The sequence below is a fragment of the Miscanthus floridulus genome, chromosome 10 (genome assembly GCF_019320115.1).
Source record: "Miscanthus floridulus cultivar M001 chromosome 10, ASM1932011v1, whole genome shotgun sequence".
In the NCBI taxonomy this organism is placed as follows: domain Eukaryota; kingdom Viridiplantae; phylum Streptophyta; class Magnoliopsida; order Poales; family Poaceae; genus Miscanthus; species Miscanthus floridulus.
The window spans coordinates 81,256,153-81,277,803 of NC_089589.1; the positions used below are offsets into that span (position 1 = coordinate 81,256,153).

Sequence of the window (21,651 nt, forward strand, 5' to 3'; positions counted from 1 at the left end):
GAAGCGAAGGCGGATGGTGTATGATGTCACACCCTTGACGGTGAAGGTGCCACACACCTCCAAAAAGTGTTGAACGTGGGCATTGATGTCCTCATGAGGTTTCCCACAAAACGGGTTGGCTTACACCATGTTGATAAGCACAGGCTTAAGCTCAAAAGTGGCATCCCCCAAGTTGAATTTGGGTCCCATGGCCACATTAGCGGTTGACGGGGGCGAGTAGTTGGAGATCATCCTTTGAGCCACAACTTCCTTAGGTAGTGGTGCAGAGCCTCCTTCCTAGAACGGATTCAAGTTCTAGATGAACCCTTGAGGGGGAACTTGATGGCATCTACTTCTCCTCCATAATTTCTCAGGATCTTTAATGAAATTTCTCAGCAATTGGAAACCACATATACACTGTCTTGCTTCACGATAATGGGAAACAAAGACAGGGTTAAGCCCCTACACTAATTGATAACTAATTTGATGGTAAATTCTGGATTCAAATTTACTAAAATTCCTAGGCTGATGCTTTCCCTGACAACGATGCCAGAAATGCTTGTTGGTATTTCTTATGTCTATTGGATAATTCTGCAAGTTCACAGAATATACCACTGTAGCACTTCACCTAGGAGTATTCCAAGGTATCGTTATTTATTTTATCCCAAGGAAAAGCGGTAGCTAGGAATGATAATAAAAGAGAGATCCTTATATGCCACAACTTAGTATCAAGTAGTATAAGTGGGTAAATGGAATATGATAGGAAGGGATGATGATGCAACAAGCCAAGATAAAGATAAATAAGATAACTAGTAAGTATAGCTAGGTAGGAGGACAACGAGAGAGTAAAGGACTCCTGTATTTCTAACTTTATTCCTGTAACTTAGTCGAATCACACAACTGAGGCACACAAATTGATACCTCACAACAAGTATGCTAGGCGATAGGCAAACAATAGGGAGTGAAACCCTATCCGATACGACTACTTTTTTATGGAGGCCTTACCTTTTAAGAACTTGCCTACAACACGTGGTGGGCTACAAAGGCTAGACAGGGCTGTCACCACCTGCTAGCTACCACTAGCTATCCGTGCAACAAGTAGTAACCAAAAGCAAGATAATGTATAAGCACCACACTTACACCTTCTCTCACTACTCTAGCTGTAATTACACAGGCCAACTAGAGCACCCTATGATAGGCGATGATCGCATACAAACTGTGTTTCTAGGATCATAATCTAGTGTATAACAACTATATGACAAGATAAGCCACAATAATACTATGACTAGTATAATATTACACAAAGTAAAGACTTAGTAAAGTAGAGCAAGAGTAATATATTGAAATAAGTAAAGTCTTACAAAAAGGGAAAGATACAAGAGCTATACTAGACTCTCTAGAAGACAGCTCTGGAAGACCCGAGCAAAGCTCACTACTTAACTCTAATTCCCACACTAGACTACACTACTAAGATAAAGTGGACTAACTACTCTTCACTTGAGCTTCTAGGCTTCTTCACCATGAATGGAGAGGGGGTGTGACCCTATATTTATAGGTGGAGGTGGAGTCGACACCACGTTAGCGATCCATGTGACCTCCATCAAGCACCATTGGATCAAACCACCATTAAATCAAGGGTTGAGATCATTGGAGTGCATGGAGGCATGCACTAAGGCAGTGGGTGAAAGGTGGACGTTGGTGGCTCCATAGGGGGTCGGCCAAATCCCTATGATAGGTGGGACCTCTCTCTCCCTTCTAGAAGGATGGCCCACTGTCAACATAGTGTGCATTTGGCCACTTTTTGTCACATTGGATGCTTTGTTATGGGTCCATGAATCTAAGGGTGGGGAATGTCTTCAGGGTGCTTCTCATGGATCCTACCACCTTGGGAAGGCTTAGTGGGTCCATAGGGGGCCGAGCGGCCCCCATATGTTGGGTCCACAGGCTCATTTGCCTCCATTTGTCATCTCCTGCATGAAAGCATCTCAAGGCACAAGTAGAACTTATTATTGGTAAAATATGTTCATGTCATGTCATTCTTCCTTTGATCCGAGGCTATTGATGGTGTTTTGAGAGTGTGAATTTGTGACATTTTCACCACCAATAGATGTCACCCATGCGATCTACCACACATTCCAAAATGTAGGGTGCATTAGGAGGCACAACAATGTATAAACACCACGCTTACACAAAGTCTGCTGCTCAGCCCGATCGATTACTAGGCTAAGCGCTCTGTGATCCTATGCATAAATATAAAGATAACTATACTAAGCATATAACCAAAGTAAAAATAACCTTGTAGATAAAAATATGGCATATTAGTAATGAAGTCTCACAAGATATGAAAGTGAAGATACATTGACTTTATCGAGTCTTTGAGACCTAGATCCAGAACCTGAGCATGAGCCCAACTCGACCCTAACTCCCGAGCTACTAATTAACTACGTTGGAGAGCTCTAGACTTATTTCTCCTAGTGTTTCTTGATCCGAATGGATCCTTTTTGGGATGGGGTCTAGGGGTCCTTTTATAGGGGGCACCCGGCACCCTGTGGGCCTTGAATCCATGGCATGGCTCCATCTTATTCCTCCAATCCAAACTTACTTCTATGCATGGTGAAGACTGATTCTCAAGGTCGGTGAAGAGTCCACGTCTGAGGGGAGGCTGGTAGGTTGACCCCATAGGTCGCCCGACCTAGGGAGGGTCAACCAACCCCCTCTACCCTCCTCTACCATCGATCTTTGGCAGTAAGTAGGGGATGGTGGATATGAGGCCAGTGAAGTCGGTTTCATTGCGTATCATCTTGATTTTCTGACGTAATATGGCCCACTTAGTCCCATTTTCGGGATAAATCAGCTTGCATACAAATATTTACCAAGGCTTGTGGAATTCGTTAGTTTTAAATCTCTAAACCTATGTTGGTGATTGATTTTAAGTATAAATATATGCAGGTGAAATTGACGGTTTATTTTTGCTGTAGTGACCGTCAACAGGAGGTAGGTCCAAGCAGACAACCCCTAATGGTCAGAACGTTAGGGCCAGAAGCACCAGGCGGCGCCCAAGGCTCCCCGACTCCACAACAACGCTAGGGTCCATCCATGTCATAGCAGTGCCCTCCTAGACTCTGGCGCACGTAGACCATAGACTAAAACCCTCGAACTGCCTTGCACCTGACCTTCCTCGGTTGATAGGGCAGGTTGGATCCTATAGAGGGGGAGGTCGGAAAACAGACTAGAGAGGTCAAGCCTAGAGAGAACAGACCATAGTACTCGAGCTCTCTTAGAAGCAGAGCAAGTAGAGAGGAACGGCTGAGCGTTCCTCCCCATGAAAATCCGGTGAGAGAAAGGAGCGTTCTTCCTCCTCGCCGGGGAACCAACCTCTCTGCCGATGAGCCTAGGATAGCATTGAGTGATCCCCTGCCAAATCTATTTCTCTTTCGTTGTACCCCCCTTATTTGGGTGACCTTGAATACAAAGAACAATCACTGCTGGACGTAGGGCTCTGATAGCCTGAACCAAGATGCATCGCCGTGTCTTCTCTCGTATTCTTGAGTTCACCCGAGCCTCCGAAGACCCACACTCAGTGATCGATAAACAACAATGCTTGCCGTGGCAACGAACCCGTGACACCATGTATATAATCTGGTAAACACTCATGCATAACAATGCATAATAAGTCATGTCTCGCATACTACAAAGGCATTACTTAAGTAGGTCTTGGAGTTCTCTAGGGATATTGTCTTTACATTCATTTGCACTGCTCTTCAAAATGTTCATTAAGAATTCTGTCCTCAATGAATGTGATAGTTGTGCATGGTAGATAATAAGTTAATTATTAATTTGCTATGCAATCTACAAAATATACGTAGAGAATATATATGCTCACAGGGTTGATCACTGCCAATCTTTCACCATTCCACGACTTTAGGAAACTATATACAAGAAAGCCTGCCAATTTCCCAGAGAAGAGCAAGTGTTTGTTTGTTGTAGATAAATCAAATTACTATTTAATAAGAAAGATGAAACATATTATAAGTTATTACCGGTTCAAAGTTTTTGGAAGCCATGTTGGGAATTCATGATGCCAGACATAAATATTGTCGTTCCATGTATCGTCTAGAGTAGCCGATGGTACATATAGTCAATGAGCAAGACATCACCTAAAATATTCGATTGCACTGTTGTATACATCTCATCAATAATGTAAAGCATACCTTTGACATGGTTGTTGGTGACATCGCTTAGCATAGAGCGGGTATCTCTCAGCATAGACATTGTCAAATACCCCGGACGTCATATGCTTCAGCCAATTGCAGCACCACGAACGTCGGGATGAGAAGTATGCAACCGGCTGGGACGGAGACTGGCGTGTTGGGGGCAGGCGGTGTGTGCGCTACATGATGAGCTCCTTCAGATCATCTATGAACCTTGAGTGAGATTTGCTTCACCGATCATGCTATTGCTGCAGCCATAAGTGCATGTTCTTGTTTTCTTCGACAAATTATAAGGTAATGGTCAGAAAAAACTAAAATTAAAAAGGACCTAAAATGTTGCAGGCGGCACGGAGTAGCACGGCGGCTCTCGGTGCGGCGAACAGCAATGGGCTTCGATGGCGGAGCATTAGGGCGAGCGGTCGGTGCGACGCTGCAACACTCACGGCGCTCCTGCGGGGTTCTAGGGGCACTCTTGCATGACGTGAGGCGTAGGGCGTGGTGATGCAAACACTCCTGCGGCAGGCCTTCGTGATCGTGTGCGCGGCGGCAGCGTGGGTCTGCGCCAAACCGCGTGGCTTGGGGCGGTAGCGAGCGACGAGCAGAATCGTAACGGGCGGAGCATGGCGTGAGAGTTTTGGCGACGTGCAGGCGGTATGGAGCAACATGGGCAGGCGATAGGTCCGCGCGGTGGCATGCAGGCAGCACGAAGCAACATGGGCAAGTGGCGTGCAGGCGGTAGCGGCGGCGGGCAGGATCGAAACGACCGGAGCGCGTGAGGCATGAAGAAGGAAATTTTTTTCAAGGAAACTTTTTGGTTTATTTGGGGATTTTGGGATTCGATTATGGGTTTTTGGTTGTGAGGTGCGTCGACGCCGTGTAGGTGTGTGGGGGTGGGGGTGGGGGGTGGGGGGCGGCATGCGTCGAAGCCCAAGGGGTGGAGGTGATCCAAATAACGTTGGTTATTAGATCGAGTTGAAGTCTGTGAGAGAGAATTAGGAGCAATATATAGATTTTAATGTTGTTGAAATCTTGAGTGCAATTTTATTGGTGCACAATGGTCGGATTCTTTCGGCGGGGGACGCATATTTGGGGTTTACTAGAATAATTGATTGTTAGTAGAGATTATGTATCATTTTTTATAGATTTAACCAAATTTAAAAACGTTTGAATTTCTCAAAAAGTTTGAATTACAATTTGTTTTGGATGCAAGGAGTATATAACTGACTGGCAGAATTTTTCTTCGCGAAAAAGAAAACAAAGGTGTCGCGTAGTACATGGACGTGTTCATGGAAAGGGCAACAGTGGCGCAACCCACCCACCACTCCCCGCGCCAGCCCACACTCCCTCGGACGCACGCCGCAGACAGCCGAAGCAGACGAATGAAACGAAACGAGATTCATCCAGGAGAGAGAAGCTATAGAGAGAGAGAGACAAGTGGGAGAGAGGGGGGAACAGAACCACCGCGCGGCCGGAGACGCCAAAAATACATCTTCCCGGCCCAGGCAAGAAATCAAAATCCTCCGCGACAATCCGTCGCATTTGCGCCCCCTGTACGTCGAATCCGCCATGGGGAGGGCGAGATTTCTCCTCCCCCTCCTGCTCCTCCTCGCCGTCGCCAGCCTCGCCCCCGCCCCCGCCGCCGCGGCGACGGCCATGACCGCGGACGCGGGCGTCATCTTGGACCTAGCCATGTTGCTGACCAACCCGCCGCCGTCCTGGACCGGCACCGACGTCTGCGGCGGCGTCTCCTTCAGCGGCATCACCTGCGACGGCGCCGGCCGCGTCACCGGCATCAACCTCGTCAAGCTGCATTTATCCGGCACCCTTCCCTCGTCCCTCGCCAATCTCACCGCGCTCCAGTCGCTGCAGCTCCAAGGCAATGTGCTGGAGGGCGACGTGCCCTCCCTGGCCCGGATGGGTTCCCTCGAGACCCTTGTTCTCGACGGCAACGCCTTCTCCGCCCTGCCGCCGGACTTCCTCGAGGGTCTCCCCTCGCTGCTCAAGCTCAGCATGGACGACCTCCCTCTCGAGCCATGGAGCATCCCCGACGCCATTGCGGGGTGCGCCATGCTGCAGACCTTCTCGGCCTCCAACGCCTCTGTCTCTGGTCCCTTCCCGGCGGTTCTTGCCAACCTGACATCGCTGCAGACGCTGCGGCTGTCGTACAATAATCTCACCGGGGTCCTGCCGGTGGGGTTAGAGGCGTTGGGCGCGCTGGAGACACTGCAGCTCAACAACCAGAGGTCGGCTGGCAAGCTGTCAGGGCCAATTGATGTTGTGGTGAAGTTGCCGAGCTTGAAGACGCTGTTTCTTCAGTCCAACTCGTTCACCGGCCCAATCCCGGAGTTTGACCCCAACTCGCAGCTGGAGACTTTCAATGTCAGGGACAACAGTCTCACCGGACTGGTGCCACCGTCTCTTATAGGGATCGCAACCCTTCAGGATGTGACGCTGTCCAATAATTTTCTTCAAGGGCCAAAACCAAACTTCACAGCTAAGACTAAGGATATTGATTCTGGGAACGGGTTCTGTCACGAAGACCCTGGGCCATGCGATCCGCTGGTGATCACTCTGCTTGGGGTAGCTTTAGGGTTTGGATACCCATTGCAGCTTGCGAAGTGGGCAGGAAACAACCCATGCGATCCATGGCCTGGTCTTTCCTGCATCAAAATGGATGTAACTCAAATCAAATTGCCTCACCAGAACTTGTCAGGGATTATTTCACCAGCTTTTGCAAACCTGACTAGGCTTCAATGGTTGGATCTATCTAACAATCAACTCACGGGGGTGATACCAGATGCCTTGACGACACTGGAAAGCCTCAATTATCTTGATGTCTCAAATAATCGCCTTACTGGACAAGTGCCTGAGTTTAAGCAGCCTATAAAGCTTATGACTGCAGGCAACCGGTTTGTGGAATCAGATGGTGATAGTGGAGGGGGGTCCTCATCTTCCAATCCAACAGGTTCACATAACTCAAAGTCAAATGCTGGAATGATCATTGGAATTCTTCTAGCTGTCATTCTTCTTGTCATTTGCATTGGGCTTTTCCTACATCATCGAAGGAAAAAGAATGTGGACAAGTTCAGTCCTGTCTCAACAAAGAGCCCTTCTGGTGAATCTGAGATGATGAAGATTCAGGTAGTTGGGACAAATGGCCATAGCAACATAAGTGGTTCTGTAGGCCCAACTCAGCTTTACAGTCATTCAAGTGCTGACAGCACAAACATTGCTGACCTCTTCGAGTCCCATGGGATGCAATTACCGATGAGTGTGCTACTAAAGGCCACAAACAACTTTGATGAGGACTACATCTTAGGTAGAGGGGGCTTTGGGGTGGTTTTTAAGGGGACTCTCAATGGCAAGCTGGTTGCTGTGAAGAGGTGTGACAGTGGCACTATGGGAACTAAAGGGCTGCAAGAATTCATGGCTGAGATTGATGTTCTTAGGAAGGTGAGACATCGACACTTGGTTGCATTGCTTGGGTACTGCACGCATGGCAATGAGAGGCTCTTGGTCTATGAATATATGTCGGGAGGAACACTACGTGAGCACTTGTGTGATCTTCAGCAGAGTGGTTATACTCCTCTTACATGGACACAAAGGATGACAATAGCTTTGGATGTTGCCCGCGGGATAGAATATTTGCATGGTTTGGCGCAGGAGACTTTCATCCATAGGGATCTGAAGCCTTCCAACATATTGGTGGATCAAGATTTAAGAGCCAAGGTTTCGGACTTTGGATTGGTCAAGCTTGCGAAAGATACAGATAAGTCCATGATGACAAGAGTAGCAGGGACATTTGGATATCTTGCGCCTGAATATGCCAGTATGTTCACTTCTCACTTCTATAAATATTTTGTTCTCAAGTACAATCAGCATTTGTCTTGCATATAATTCTTACTTCTGTTACTTTGGCTGCTTTCAGTTAAGTCATACTTTATTTTTTACTTGAGCAATCTTTATGCTTTCAATTTACACTAGTCAGCAAGGTAGGATCATCTATAAATTACCTTAGGAACTCAACTCTTTACATGATCCTAACAAGCAGGATTCTTGCCACTGTAGAACTACACACAGCTGTGCTTAATTCAATTTGATTGTTTGGTAATACACTGACAGATTTCTCAGGTTGTATTTGAAAAGCAGAAACAAGAATCGCTAGCAGAGGTGTAGGTTGTGTTTGGTTCTGTGCAATGCATGACGCATGACCTTAGTTTGTCTTGTATCAGGGAGCCACACTCGAGCCAGGTTAGGTGTATGTAGGATCATTTTATCTGGTTGCATATATGTATTCAGCCTGGATGGGAAGAGATACTGTTTGGTTGCCTGCGTGTGTACATGTTTCATGAGATGAAAGTGCAAAATGAAGAGTTGAGGTCAATGTTTTCAAGGCGGTAAGGCGAGGCGTGGCGACTGACTACCGCCTTACGCTTAAGCGACTAAGGCGTGAGGCGAGGCGACGCCTTAACATCTTAAGGGAATCTTAAAAGAGCAGCTTAGAGTGGTAGATAATGAAGAAAAACAAAAAGGAAAAAGGAAAAAGAAAGGAGAAGGAGCAAGAAGTAGTCTGGCCCAGCCCACCAGGCAGCCCATATACCCCTCACCTTTGACCTTCTTGCTTCATCTCTCGAACTCCCAATCCTCTCTCTCCAGCGCCGCCGCACCTCTCTCTCTCTCGTTCTCCACTGCTGCTCCGCCTCCGCCCCTCTCTGTCTCTTGCTTCCCTCTCTCCTCCAGATGTGCTGCACTTCTTGCTTGATAGACGGAGGAACAGAAAGGCTTTGGACGCTGCAGCTCGATGGAGGAACAGAGGAGGCAAGATGTTGCAGGTCAGCGCCGATTGGGGGAACATGGCCGCAGCCTGCACAGGCGGCTGCATGGCTCGGCGGCGGGCGGGCAGCAACTTCTCCTGTCGGCGCGGGAGAACGCGTCCACACGGGCGAGCTGTGGCTTCTGGTTCCCCTCCCGCTCTCCTGCTGGTGAATCTCCTGCGCGCCCGCTCTCTCTCTCTCCCTCCGGCGTGCTCTGTTTCTCCTGTGCACCCCTTCTCTCTCAGTTTTCCCCGCCTAATCTCCCGCGCGCGATGCTTTCCCGCGCGCCTGCACTTTCCCCGTCCTTTCTCCTGCGCCCGCGTTTTCCTACCGTGTCCATCCCTGTATGGCGCCCGCCTTGCTTGATTTCGACGAATCGGACGCCAAATCGACGACTTCCGGACGCCATGGTAGTAAGGCGGACGCCATACCAATTTGAGGCGAGTCGTCCGCCAAATCGTCCCGCCTGTAGCGCCTTGCCGATTAGGCGACGCCAAAGCGATGCCTTAAAAACATTGGTTGAGGTTATAATTATTTTGTGTTATTATATTATAATAACCTTTACTTTTATCTTTCCAAGCCTTAGTCTACTTTAAAAGAAATTAAAGTCACTTAATATGCATTAATCACACACTAATAGCATAATTAGACTAAATCACACGTTCGGTGAACCTGGCTCTAGAGAAATGGCCAATTTCTGTGTATCTGCTCAGTGTGGTTGAGTAGCACCTTTTCGTATCCTGTGAGCCAGACCTAGTACCACGTACATTCAATAAACAACCGCTTCCTGCTTCCTACAGGCTAGGCTCGAGCATATGCAGGAAACCACACACACCCATACTTTTCTTGTGTTCACAGATAGGTCTTCGATGTTGTCAGACATTAGACATTGGTTTTTGGAATTTGGAACAAGGTTGATTCTTGATGCAGTCACTAATTCACTATCGTAGACTAGCGTACATCACTAATTCACCATCGTAGACTAGAGTACATCACTAATTCACCATCGTACACTAGAGTACGGAGTATCCCTTAAACCGAACATAGGTTATTGGCAGGATCGGACGACCCACCAAATGCTGAAAAGCCAGTTTTCCACAACGGACGAGCCGAGTTTCATTACTGGTAGTAACAAATTTAATCAAGGTTAGTCAATCACCCAGATTTATACCCAAGACCATTACTTGCCCTCCAGCCCAAGCACAAAGGGCTTTGCCACAGAAGCAACCAAAAGCATAAACGACAGTGACTATGCCACTCCCAGTAAACTACATGTTTAACACTGACATAAGAAGCTAACACTCAAAACCGACCAGACTTACAAGCCAGATGAGGCTGCCACGGCAAGCAGGCCAGCGAAGACAGACTTCCAAGCAACAGAACTGAAGCCATCACATCTTGATGATCACCTGAGATTCATCCCCCATCCGTTGGACTTGCTGGTGGAATTTCAAAGCCACCGACTTCAGAATTGCCGCCTCATGCTCCATTTGAGTCGCCGACTCCTGATTCTGCAGCCCTGTCCAATATACCAGCATAGAACATATCAAACATAGAATTTCTGTAGGAGCCTTTACTCTCTTCCAACAACAACACAACAACAACAAAGCTTTTAAGTCCCAAACAAGTTGGGGTAGGCTAGAGTTGAAACCCATCAGAAGCAATCAAGGTTCAGGCACGTGAATAGCTGTCTTCCAAGCACTCCTATCTAAGGCTAAGTCTTTGGGTATATTCTATCCTTTCAAGTCTCCTTTTATTGCCTCTACCCAAGTCAACTTCGGTCTTCCTCTGCCTCTCTTCACGTTACTATCCTGACTTAGGATTTCACTACGCACCGGTGCCTCTGGAGGTCTCCGTTGCACATGTCCAAATCATCTCAACTGGTGTTGACAAGCTTTTCTTCAATTGGCGCTACCCCTAATCTATCACGTATATCATCGTTCTGAACTCGATCCCTTCTTGTATGACCGCAAATCCAACGCAACATACACATTTCCGCGACACTTAGCTGTTGAACATGTCGTCTTTTCACAGGCCAACATTCTGCACCATACAACATAGCAGGTCTAATCGCCGTCATATAAAACCTGCCTTTTAGCTTCTGTGGTACCCTTTTGTCACATAGGACACCAGACGCTTGCCGCCACTTCATCCACCTTGCTTTGATTCTATGGCTAACATCTTCATCAATGTCCCCGTCCCTCTGTAGCATTGATCCTAAATATCGAAAGGTATCCTTCCTAGGCACTACCTGACCTTCCAAACTAACATCTTCCTCCTCCCGAGTAGTAGTGCTGAAGTCACATCTCATATACTCAGTTTTAGTTCTACTAAGTCTAAAACCTTTGGACTCCAAAGTCTCCCACCATAACTCCAGTTTCTGATTCACTCCTGTCCGGCTTTCATCAACTAGCACTACATCGTCCGCGAAAAGCATACACCAAGGGATGTCCCCTTGTATGTCCCTTGTGACCTCATTCATCACTAAAGTAAACAAATAAGGGCTCAAAGCTGACCCTTGATGTAGTCCTATCCTAATCGGGAAGTCATCCATGTCTCCATCACTTGTTCGAACCCTAGTCACAACATTGTTGTACATGTCCTTAATGAGCCCGACATACTTCGTTGGGACTTTATGTTTGTCCAAAGCCCACCACATAACATTCCTTGGTATTTTATCATAAGCCTTCTCCAAGTCAATAAAAATCATGTGTAGGTCATTCTTATTCTCCCTATACCGCTCCATAACTTGTCTTATTAAGAAAATAGCTTTCATGGTTGACCTTCCGGGCATGAAACCAAATTGGTTCATAGAGACCCGCGTTATTGCTCTCAAGCGATGTTCAATAACTCTCTCCCATAGCTTCATAGTATGGCTCATCAACTTAATTCTCCGGTAATTCGTACAACTTTGAATATCCCCTTTATTCTTGTAGATCGGTACCAATATATTTCTCCTCCACTCATCAGGCATCTTGTTCGATCGAAAAATATGGTTGAACAGCTTGGTTAGCCATACTATAGCTATGTCCCCGAGGCATCTCCACACCTCGATTGGGATACCATCCGGTCCCATCGCCTTACCTCCTTTCATCGTTTTCAACGCCTCTCTGACCTCAGATTCTTGGATTCTCCACACAAAGCGCCTATTGGTGTCATCAAAAGAGTCATCCAACTGAAAGGTTGTGTCCATATTCTCACCGTTGAACAATTTGTCAAAATACTCTTGCCATCGATGTCGGATCTCATCCTCCTTCACCAAGAGATGCTCCCTTTCATCCTTAATGCACTTAACTTGGTTGAAGTCCCGTGTCTTTCTCTCACGATCCCTAGCCATCCTATAAATGTCATTCTCTGCTTCCTTCGTACTCAAATGTTGGTAAAGATCCTCGTACGCTCTACTCTTTGCCATACTTACAGCTCGTTTTGCAGTCTTCTTTGCCACCTTGTACTTCTCTATGTTGTCCACACTCCTGTCATGGTACAAGTGTCTATAGCATTCTTTCTTCTCCTTAATAGCCCTTTGGACTTCCTCGTTCCACCACCAAGTATCTTTAGCCTCGTGTCTACTTCCTTTGGTTACTTCACACCTCTGAGGCCACCTTCCGAATGTTGGTTGCCATCTTGTCCCACATGTTGTTTATGTCGTCTTCTTCCTTCCAAGAGCCTTCTTTGATAACCCTTTCCCTGAATACCTCTGATGTCTCCCCTTTCAGTTTACACCACTTTGTTCTTTCAATCTTAGCTTGTTTATCCCTATGGGCACGCACCTGAAAACGAAAATCTGCCACCAAAAGCTTATGTTGAGAAACAACACACTCCTCTGTATCACCTTGCAATCCAAGCATGCTCGTTTGTCCTTTCTTCTTGCGAGGACAAAGTCAATCTGGCTACAGTGTTGTCCGCTACTGAAGGTCACTAGATGAGATTCTCTCTTTCTAAAGAAAGTGTTAGCTATCATTAGGTCAAAAGCTACCGAGAAGTCCAAAACTTTCTCCCCCTCCTGATTCCTACTACCATACCCAAAACCTCCATGAACTGCTTCGAAACCTGCGCTTGTAGTGCCTATATGCCCATTAAGATCTCCTCCTATAAAAAGCTTCTCACTACTAGGTATAGTTCTAACCAGACCATCTAAGTCTTCCCAGAACTGTCTCTTAGCACTCTCGTCGAGGCCTACTTGGGGGGCATACGCACTAATTACGTTCAAGACCATATCACCAACGACAAGCTTGACTAAGATAATCCTATCTCCTTGCCTTCTCACTCCCACCACACCATTCTTGAGACTCTTATCAATCAAAACTCCTACTCTATTTCTATTCATGACTGTCCCTGTGTACCAAAGCTTGAAACCTATATTGTTCATCTCCTTCGCCTTCTGACCCTTCCATTTAGTCTCTTGAACGCATAATATATTTACATGCCTCCTAGTCGCGGTATTAACTAATTCTCTTAACTTACCTGTAAGTGACCCTACATTCCAACTACCTAAACGGATCCTAGTTGGTTCGATTAGCTTCCTTACCCTTCGCACCCGTCGACTCAGATGCGAAGACCCTTGCTCATTTTCACTACACCTGGGCGCCGATGTAGCGCGCCACTAAGGAAGCGACGACCCGATCCTTGGTCACTTGACATCATGTCCAGATCACGAACCGGCGCGTCACGAGGGTGACGACCCGGCCCTTGCCCATTTAACACCATACCCGGGTTCCGATATGGCGCGTTGCTAAGAGGGTTACGCCCCAACGATTTTCTTTCGGGTTTCATCTCCATTAAAGTGGCTAATTTTTTACATTGGCTCGCCACGCCTAACACAACCCTCCTCCTTTACCAGGGCTTGGGACCTACTATGCTCGGACACCAAAGGCACCCCACCATAGGCGGAGTTAGCCTTTACTCTCTTCCCTTCAAAGAAATAGAATTCCTTGTTTTCCAGATAGCTCAGCAAACAGCAGCCAAACCAACCATATGAACCTTTTTCCTTCTTGGGAGGACCCAATTGAACCACATCCAATACTGAATAAAGGACGAAGGTCTAACAGATATCCAAAACTAAAGGCCAAGGAGTCCAATCATATTTGATAACATGGCACTCAAAGAAAAGAAGGCACATGAATCGTCACCTTTCCATTTCTTTTTAACCAGGTTATCCTTTGTCAGAATTGCATTTTGCTACACTAGGCACATAAAGAATTTTATTTTTAAAGTCAGAGCTTGGCTTCCAAACCTTCTTATTGTTTGGATCATAAGAGCTACTGCATAAGTGTTTGTAGACAGATTTGACAGAAAACTTCCCAGATTTCTCCGTTCCAACGAGCTACATCTGTTGAGTCATTTACTTTGTATCTGAAAATACTGTCATGTAAGCGCCTAAGCTGGTTGTCGGGTACCATAAAAGGGGTCCCCTAAGCAAGAACCGAAAAAATCACTTAGACCCTGCAAAAATCGAAGCCAAGAGACAACTACCGTCAAACCCCCACCTTATCCGAGACTCGGCTGGACCGCCTGGCCCACCTTGAACAGTACCCCAACTCGCCCGAGGCTCCGCCCGTAAGGCCTCGGACGGGGTGCTGATTCTCCGCCTCGCTCGAGGCCCCGCATGCAAGGCCTTGGACGGGGTGCTGATTCTCCGCCTCGCTCGAGGCCCCGCACGTAAGGCTCGGACGGGGTGCTGATTCTCCGCCTCGCTCGAGGCCCCGCACATAAGGCTCGGACGAGGTGCTGATTCTCTGCCTCGCTCGAGGCCCCGCACGTAAGGCTCGGACGAGGTGCCGATTCTCCGCCTCGCTCGAGGCCGGCTCGGCAACAACCCCGTCGCCTCCGCCTTGACCAACTTCTCCGATAGGACGTCACGTCCAACTAACGCGTTCAACCGCTCCCGCGATATCAGCCGAACGACGGCTCGACACAGTGGAGTGGCCGACGAGATGTAAGTCACATCGACGCCATGCCGTCCGGGACAGTACAAGGCAGGGGTTACCGGCCGCTGTGCTCGACACTGTGCCATGACGGACACCCATGCGGCACTATGCTGCCTAACCCCGCCTGCTCCAAGGACGGCGCGGCGTGGAGAGTCAGGTCCGGGTCCCTGTAGCCTCGGAATCAGTGTACAGGACCAGCTGCTCCCTCCGAGCCTCGGCTATCCGCTTCAGGGTCTCGGCAGCCTCGGGATTCGCGCCCGCCGAGCCCCCCATAATGGTTCGGCCTCGGCACTGACTGGGCCTCGGCTCTCTACGTCGTCAACATACAGCGACCAGCATGTCGTTTGCAGTACGCACCATACCCTGCGCCAAGCCATAGGAGCTCCCACGTCGCACAGGATCGGGCGTGACCGGCGCGTCGCTCCAGTGCATCAAGGACAAGACCACTCCGTCAACCATGCCGCCACAGTGACAAGCACAGGGCTCGGACATATCGCCTTTGTCCGCAAAACGCCGCGTAGCGAATGCATGTATCGCCTCTGTCCTCCCCTTCAACTATAAAAGGGGGTGACCGGGGCCGCTTCTAGGCATCGAAACCACGCTCGCCACTCTGTAATACGCACGCTTCCTCGCTGCCTGAGATCAACATCTCAAGCAACCCACGCCGCTCCACGCAGAGACCTGGGACTAGCTCCCTCTCTCGCCCTGCTTGTAAACCCCTACTACAAGCACCTCGGTGCAAGGAATACAAGATCGCTCTCTCGGACTGGACGTAGGGCACCTATTGCCTAAACCAGTATAAACCTTGTGTCTCTTTGCATCACCATCCGGGATTAGGGGAACACAGTTCAAATTCACTAGTTGGTTGTGGACCCCTCGGTCCGAAACACCGACAGTTGGCGCGCCAGGTAGGGGAGCTACTGCGTGTTAGCTTAATCGTCTCAACAAGTTCCGGATGGCAGACCCCGTGCGACCACTTCGTCTCGGCACGGTGATCTGGTTCGGGAGCCTAGAGTTTATGTCCCTAGGATCTGAGTACGATATGGTACTCCTCACACCCATAGTCCCACCGACTGACGATGACATCACGCATCAGCAGCCCAGGCGCAGGCGGAGCCCGGGCCACTGCTCTCGTCGCGCTCGCCAGACACACGCGGGCGGGACCACCCCGACACCGCGTGAGATCAGGGTGACGCACCGCGCTCCGCCGGTTCCCCATGCCCGGCTGTCGGCACAGAGTCCCTGGTTGGGGATCTGTCCAGCTTAGGCCTGGGCAAGGGAAAGACGCTGGTGGCATGCAGCGACGCCCCGTCATCGAGCTCTGCCCTGCCACCTCCTGAGGAGTAGACTCCGGCGGAGCGAAGCCCGGTGATGGCACCATCCCCGTACCCCTTCGGGTTGCGCAATGCCGCCGCCGCCTATGCTTCCGCCTACGCTTCCGCTCACGCGGAGCCCTCAGGACGCCACCAGCGCTTCGCCCTCGACCTCGACGTCACGACCTCGACCCATACCCACGCCGACTCCTCGGAGGACGAGGCGTGGGCCGGAGCGGACTTCTCCGGGCTTCGCGACTCTGAAGCCATGCGCCGCTTCCTGGCCGCGAGCGACTACTGCTTCGGCTACTCCGACTCCGACAACGAAGGCACTTACGATCCCACTCGTGAGTGCTTCTACGTCGAGTTCGGGATGCCGAGCGCGGGCGATGAGGAAGGAGGGGCAGGCAGTCGCTGCCCGCCCCGCCATGGGGCAGGCGACGCCACACCTCCACGCATCGAGCCTCCGGTAGCGCGGAACGAGAACCCCGCCCACGAGGAACTTCGACGCCTTGACCTAGAGCAGCTCTGTGAGCTTCAGGCCAAGGTCGAACAAGACCGACTCCTTCTGCAGCAGCTCCGAGACACTCGAGCAAGAGCAGCGGGGTCGCGGTGATGGCGGAGCAGCCCGGCGGAGGGCTTGCGATGTCAACCACTGCATCAACAACGACGAAGGGGGCGAGCAACCCCCTATCTTTAATCGCGCTAGCCAGAACGTCGCGGCAGCAGCGATGCTAGTCCAAACGATGCTCGAGCCCTCTACCACGGAGGGGCGACGGGTCCGTGTCGAGCTCCGGGATCTCCTCGAGACCGCCGCGGTACAGCAGGCCGAAAGTTCCGCCTCTCGACGGCGCGGGGGCGCTTCGGAACTACCCGCGGCATCACCTCGGCAAGATAGAGAGGCCTCGGTTTGTCCCGAGCCCGCTCGGGCGCCAACAGCCAACAGGGCCCCCTCGGTGCACGACCGACTCGGCGATCGACGCGAGGCGCAAGGCGACCACGATGTGGTCAGCAGGCGACGGCGCCACGACAATGATGGGCCCGTCCGAGGCTACCACCCGCACCGAGGCGGTCGCTATGACAGTGGGGAGGACCGCAGTCCTCCTGGCCACCTGGCCCTCGAGTCTTTAGCAGGTCCATCCGCGGCGCTCACTTCCCGGCCCGGTTTCGGCAACCGGCCAACCTCACAAAGTACAGCAGCAAGACTAACCCCGAGCTTTGGCTGGCCGATTAGCGCCTGGCTTGTCAGCTAGGCGGTGCGGATGATGACCTGCTCATCATCCACAACCTCCCGTTGTTCCTGTCAGACTCGGCGCGAGCCTGGCACGAACACCTCCCTCCCTCGTAGATCCACAACTGGCGCGACTTGGTAAAGGTTTTCGTCGGGAATTTCCAGGGCACATACGTGCGCCCCGGGAACTCCTGGGACCTCAAGAGTTGTCGCCAGGGGCCGGACGAGTCTCTCGGAGACTTCATCCGACGCTTCTCCAAGCAGTGCACCGAGTTGCTCAGCGTCGGCGACTCAGAAATTGTCTAGGCTTTCCTCTCCGGCACCACCTGCCGAGACCTGGTCCGAGAGTTAGTCCAGAACGTGCCAACCTCGGCGGCCGCGCTCTTCGACATCGCCACCAACTTCGCCTCGGGCGTAGAGGCCGTCGGGGCCATCTTCCCCGACAACGACGCCAAGGGGAAGCGGAGGGACGAGGCTCTCGGGGCCTCGGCTCCCCACCTCCCCAAGACAAAGAAAAAGGGTCGCCAAGGGAAACAGGAGGTCCTCGAGGCCGGTCTAGTCGTGGCCGCAGATCGCAAGGATCCCCGAGGCCCCAGGATCTTCGACGATATGCTTAAGAAACCCTGCCCTTACCACCAGGGCCCGGTGAAGCACACCCTCGAAGAGTGCACCATGCTCCGGCGTTACTACGCCAAGCTCGGGCTCCCCAATGGCGAGGCCAAGAGGAGGGACGCTGGCGATAGGGACAACGACAAAGACGACGGGTTCCCCGAGGTGTTCAACACTTTCATGATCTTCGGCGGGCCTTCAGCGTGCCTCACGGCACGTCAGCGAAAGAGGGAGCGCTGGGAGGTCTTCTCGGTTAAAGTGGCCACTCTCCGGTACCTTGACTGGTCTCGGGAGGCGATCACCTTCGATCGGGATGACCGCCCCGATTACGTCCCAAACCCCGGGCAGTACCCACTCGTTGTCGACCCGATCATCGGCAACACTCGGCTCTCCAAGGTGTTGATGGACGGAGGCAGCGGTCTCAACATCCTCTACGCCAGCACCCTGGAACTCCTGGGGATCGACCAGTCACAGCTCCGAGGTGATGCCGTGCCCTTCCACGGCATCGTGCCGGGGAAACGCACGCGACCCCTCGGGCGCATCAACTTGCCCGTCTACTTTGGCACTCCCTCCAACTACCGCAAGGAGGTTCTCACCTTCGAGGTGGTTGGGTTCAAGGGGACCTATCACGCCATCCTAGGGCGCCCGTGCTACGCCAAGTTCATGGCGATCCCCAACTACACCTACCTCAAGCTCAAGATGCCGGGCCCCAGCGGCGTCATCACTGTCGAGTCCACGTACGAGCATGCATACGACTGCGACGTCGAATGCATCGAGTACGCCGAGGCTCTCGTGGAGGCCGAGACCCTCATTCTCAACCTCGACTGACTTGGTAGCGAGGCGCCTGACTCCAAGCGTCGTGCTGGGACTTTCGAGCCCACGGAGGCCGTCAAGCTCATCCCGGTCGACCCCACCTGCTCCGACGACCGGGAGCTGAGGATCAGCGCTACCCTCGACATCAAATAGGAAGCCGTGCTCGTCGACTTTCTCCGCGCGAACGCCGATGTATTCGCGTGGAGTCCCTCGGACATGCCGGGCATACCGAGGGAAGTCGCCGAGCACGCCTTGGACATCCGGGCCGGCTCCAGACCGGTGAAGCAGCGCTGCGCCGATTCGACGAGGAAAAGCGCAGGGTGATCGGCGAGGAGGTGCAGAAGCTTTTCGCGGCCGGATTCATCAAGGAAGTGTCCCATCCGGAGTGGTTAGCTAATCCTGTATTAGTTAAGAAGAAAAATGGGAGGTGGAGAATGTGTGTAGACTACACCGGTTTGAATAAAGCATGTCCAAAAGTCCCATTCCCATTACCTCGAATCGACCAAATCATCAACTCCACCGCGGGATGCGAAACCTTATCCTTCCTTGATGCGTATTCTGGTTACCATCAAATCAAGATGAAAGAATCCGACCAGCTCGCGACTTCTTTTATCACTCCATTCGGCATGTACCGCTATGTGACTATGTCGTTCGGCCTCAGGAACGCAGGGGCCACTTACCAGCGGTGCATGACCCAGGTCTTTGGCGAGCACATCGGGCGAACCGTCGAGGCCTACGTGGACGACATCGTGGTCAAGTCCAGAAAGGCCAGTGATCTCATCGATGACCTGGAGATAGCCTTCAAATGCCTCAGAGAAAAGGGCATCAAGCTCAACCCCGAGAAGTGTGTATTCGGAGTCCCCCGAGGCATGCTCTTGGGATTCATAGTCTCGGAGCGCGGCATCGAGGCCAATCAGAGAAGGTCTCGGCCGTAACCAACGTGGGACCAATCCGAGACCTCAAGGGAGTGTAGAGGGTTATGGGATGCCTTGCGGCCCTGAGCCGCTTCATCTCGCGCCTTGGCGAAAAAGGCTTGCCTCTGTACCGCCTCTTGAGAAAATCCGAATGCTTTTCATGGACCCCCGAAACTGAAGAAGCCCTCACCAAGCTCAAGGCACTGCTCACCAATCCTCCCGTCCTAGTTCCGCCGACCAAAGGCGAGGCCCTCTTACTCTACGTCGCCGCAACGACCCAAGTGGTCAGCGCGGCCGTAGTAGTCGAGAGGCAGGAAGAGGGGCATACTCTACTCGTCCAACGACCTGTCTACTTCATCAGCGAGGTGCTTTCCGAGACTAAGACACGCTACCCCCACATCCAGAAGCTGATCTACGCCGTAATCTTGGCTCGACGCAAGCTGCGTCACTACTTCGAGTCCCACCCGGTGACCGTGGTGTCGTCTTTCCCCCTGGGAGAGATAATCCAGAACCGGGAGGCCTCGGGTAGGATAGCCAAGTGGGCCGTCGAACTCATGGGGGAAGCCTTGTCTTTTGCGCCTCGGAAAGCAATTAAATCTCAGGCCTTGACTGATTTTGTGGCTAAGTGGACCGACACGCAACTGCCACTTGCTCAAATCCAGACAGAATGCTGGACCATGTACTTTGATGGGTCCCTGATGAAGACCGGGGCATGCGTGGGTCTGCTCTTCATCTCACCCCTTAGAGTGCACATGCGCTACATGATTCGGCTTCACTTCGCCGCCTCCAACAACGCAGCCGAGTATGAAGCCCTCGTCAACGGCCTGCAGATCGCCATCGAACATGGAGCACGGCGTCTCGACGTGCAGGGCGATTCGCAACTCGTCGTCGATCAAGTGATGAAGGAGTCGAACTGCCATGACCCCAAAATGGAGGCGTACTGCAAGCTGGTACGTCGCCTTGAAGACAAGTTCGACAGTCTCGAACTCAACCACATCGCGCGAAAATTCAACGAGGCCGCGGACGAACTGGCAAAGATGGCATCGACGTGGGCCTCGGTCCCCCTGAACGTCTTCGCCAGAGACCTCCACAAGCCTTTCATCGACTACGCCTCGGCGGCGGAAGAGGGCCCACCGGTCGAACCCACCGCAGGGCTCGAAGGCCCCTCTGTCACCGAGACCCCTTCGGCCGAGCCCGAGGTCATGGAAGTCAACGCGGAGCCTCCCAAGGCCAACCAGGGCACGGACTGGCGAGGCCCGTTCCTTGATTGCCTCGCTCGAGGAGAGCTTCCTGCAGACAGGACCAAAGCCGACAGCTTGCGCGACGAGCCAAAACGTACGTCCTCAGCAACGGCGAGTTGTACAGGCGAAGCCCATCTGGCGTCCTCCAACGATGCATCACCACCGAGGCAGGCCAAGCCCTACTTTGGGACTTGCACGCGGGAGCCTGCGGGCACCATGCAGCGCCTTGGACGCTCGTCGGAAACGCCTTCCGCCAAGGATTTTACTGGCCAACGGCAGTTGCTGACGCCACCAAGCTCGTACGCTCCTGCGAGGGATGCCAGTACTTTGCACGGCAGACGCATCTCCCGGCCCAAGTCCTCCAGACCATCCCCATTACATGGCCATTCGCCGTATGGGGGCTCGACATGGTTGGGCCTCTTCAGAAGGCCCCCGGGGGCTACACCCATCTGCTGGTAGCGATCGATAAGTTCTCCAAGTGGATCGAGGCTCGTCCAATCAATCGAATCAAATCCGAGCAAGCTGTGCTGTTCTTCGCTGATATCATCCACAGGTTCGGGGTTCCAAACACCATCATCACTGACAATGGGACACAATTC

At 51.5% G+C, this 21,651-nt stretch overlaps 1 protein-coding gene across 1 annotated transcript in view; it reads left to right on the forward strand.

Annotated features, from left to right (window-relative positions):
* The first annotated feature begins 5,562 nt into the window (after positions 1-5,562).
* LOC136486806 (receptor-like kinase TMK4) overlaps positions 5,563-21,651 on the forward strand; it is a 35,845-nt gene continuing 19,756 nt past the window's right edge. The window contains exon 1 of the mRNA XM_066483829.1: positions 5,563-8,019. Within this exon, the coding sequence (XP_066339926.1) occupies positions 5,757-8,019 (2,263 nt within the window). The 5' untranslated portion in view covers positions 5,563-5,756. The remainder of the gene's footprint in view (positions 8,020-21,651) is intronic.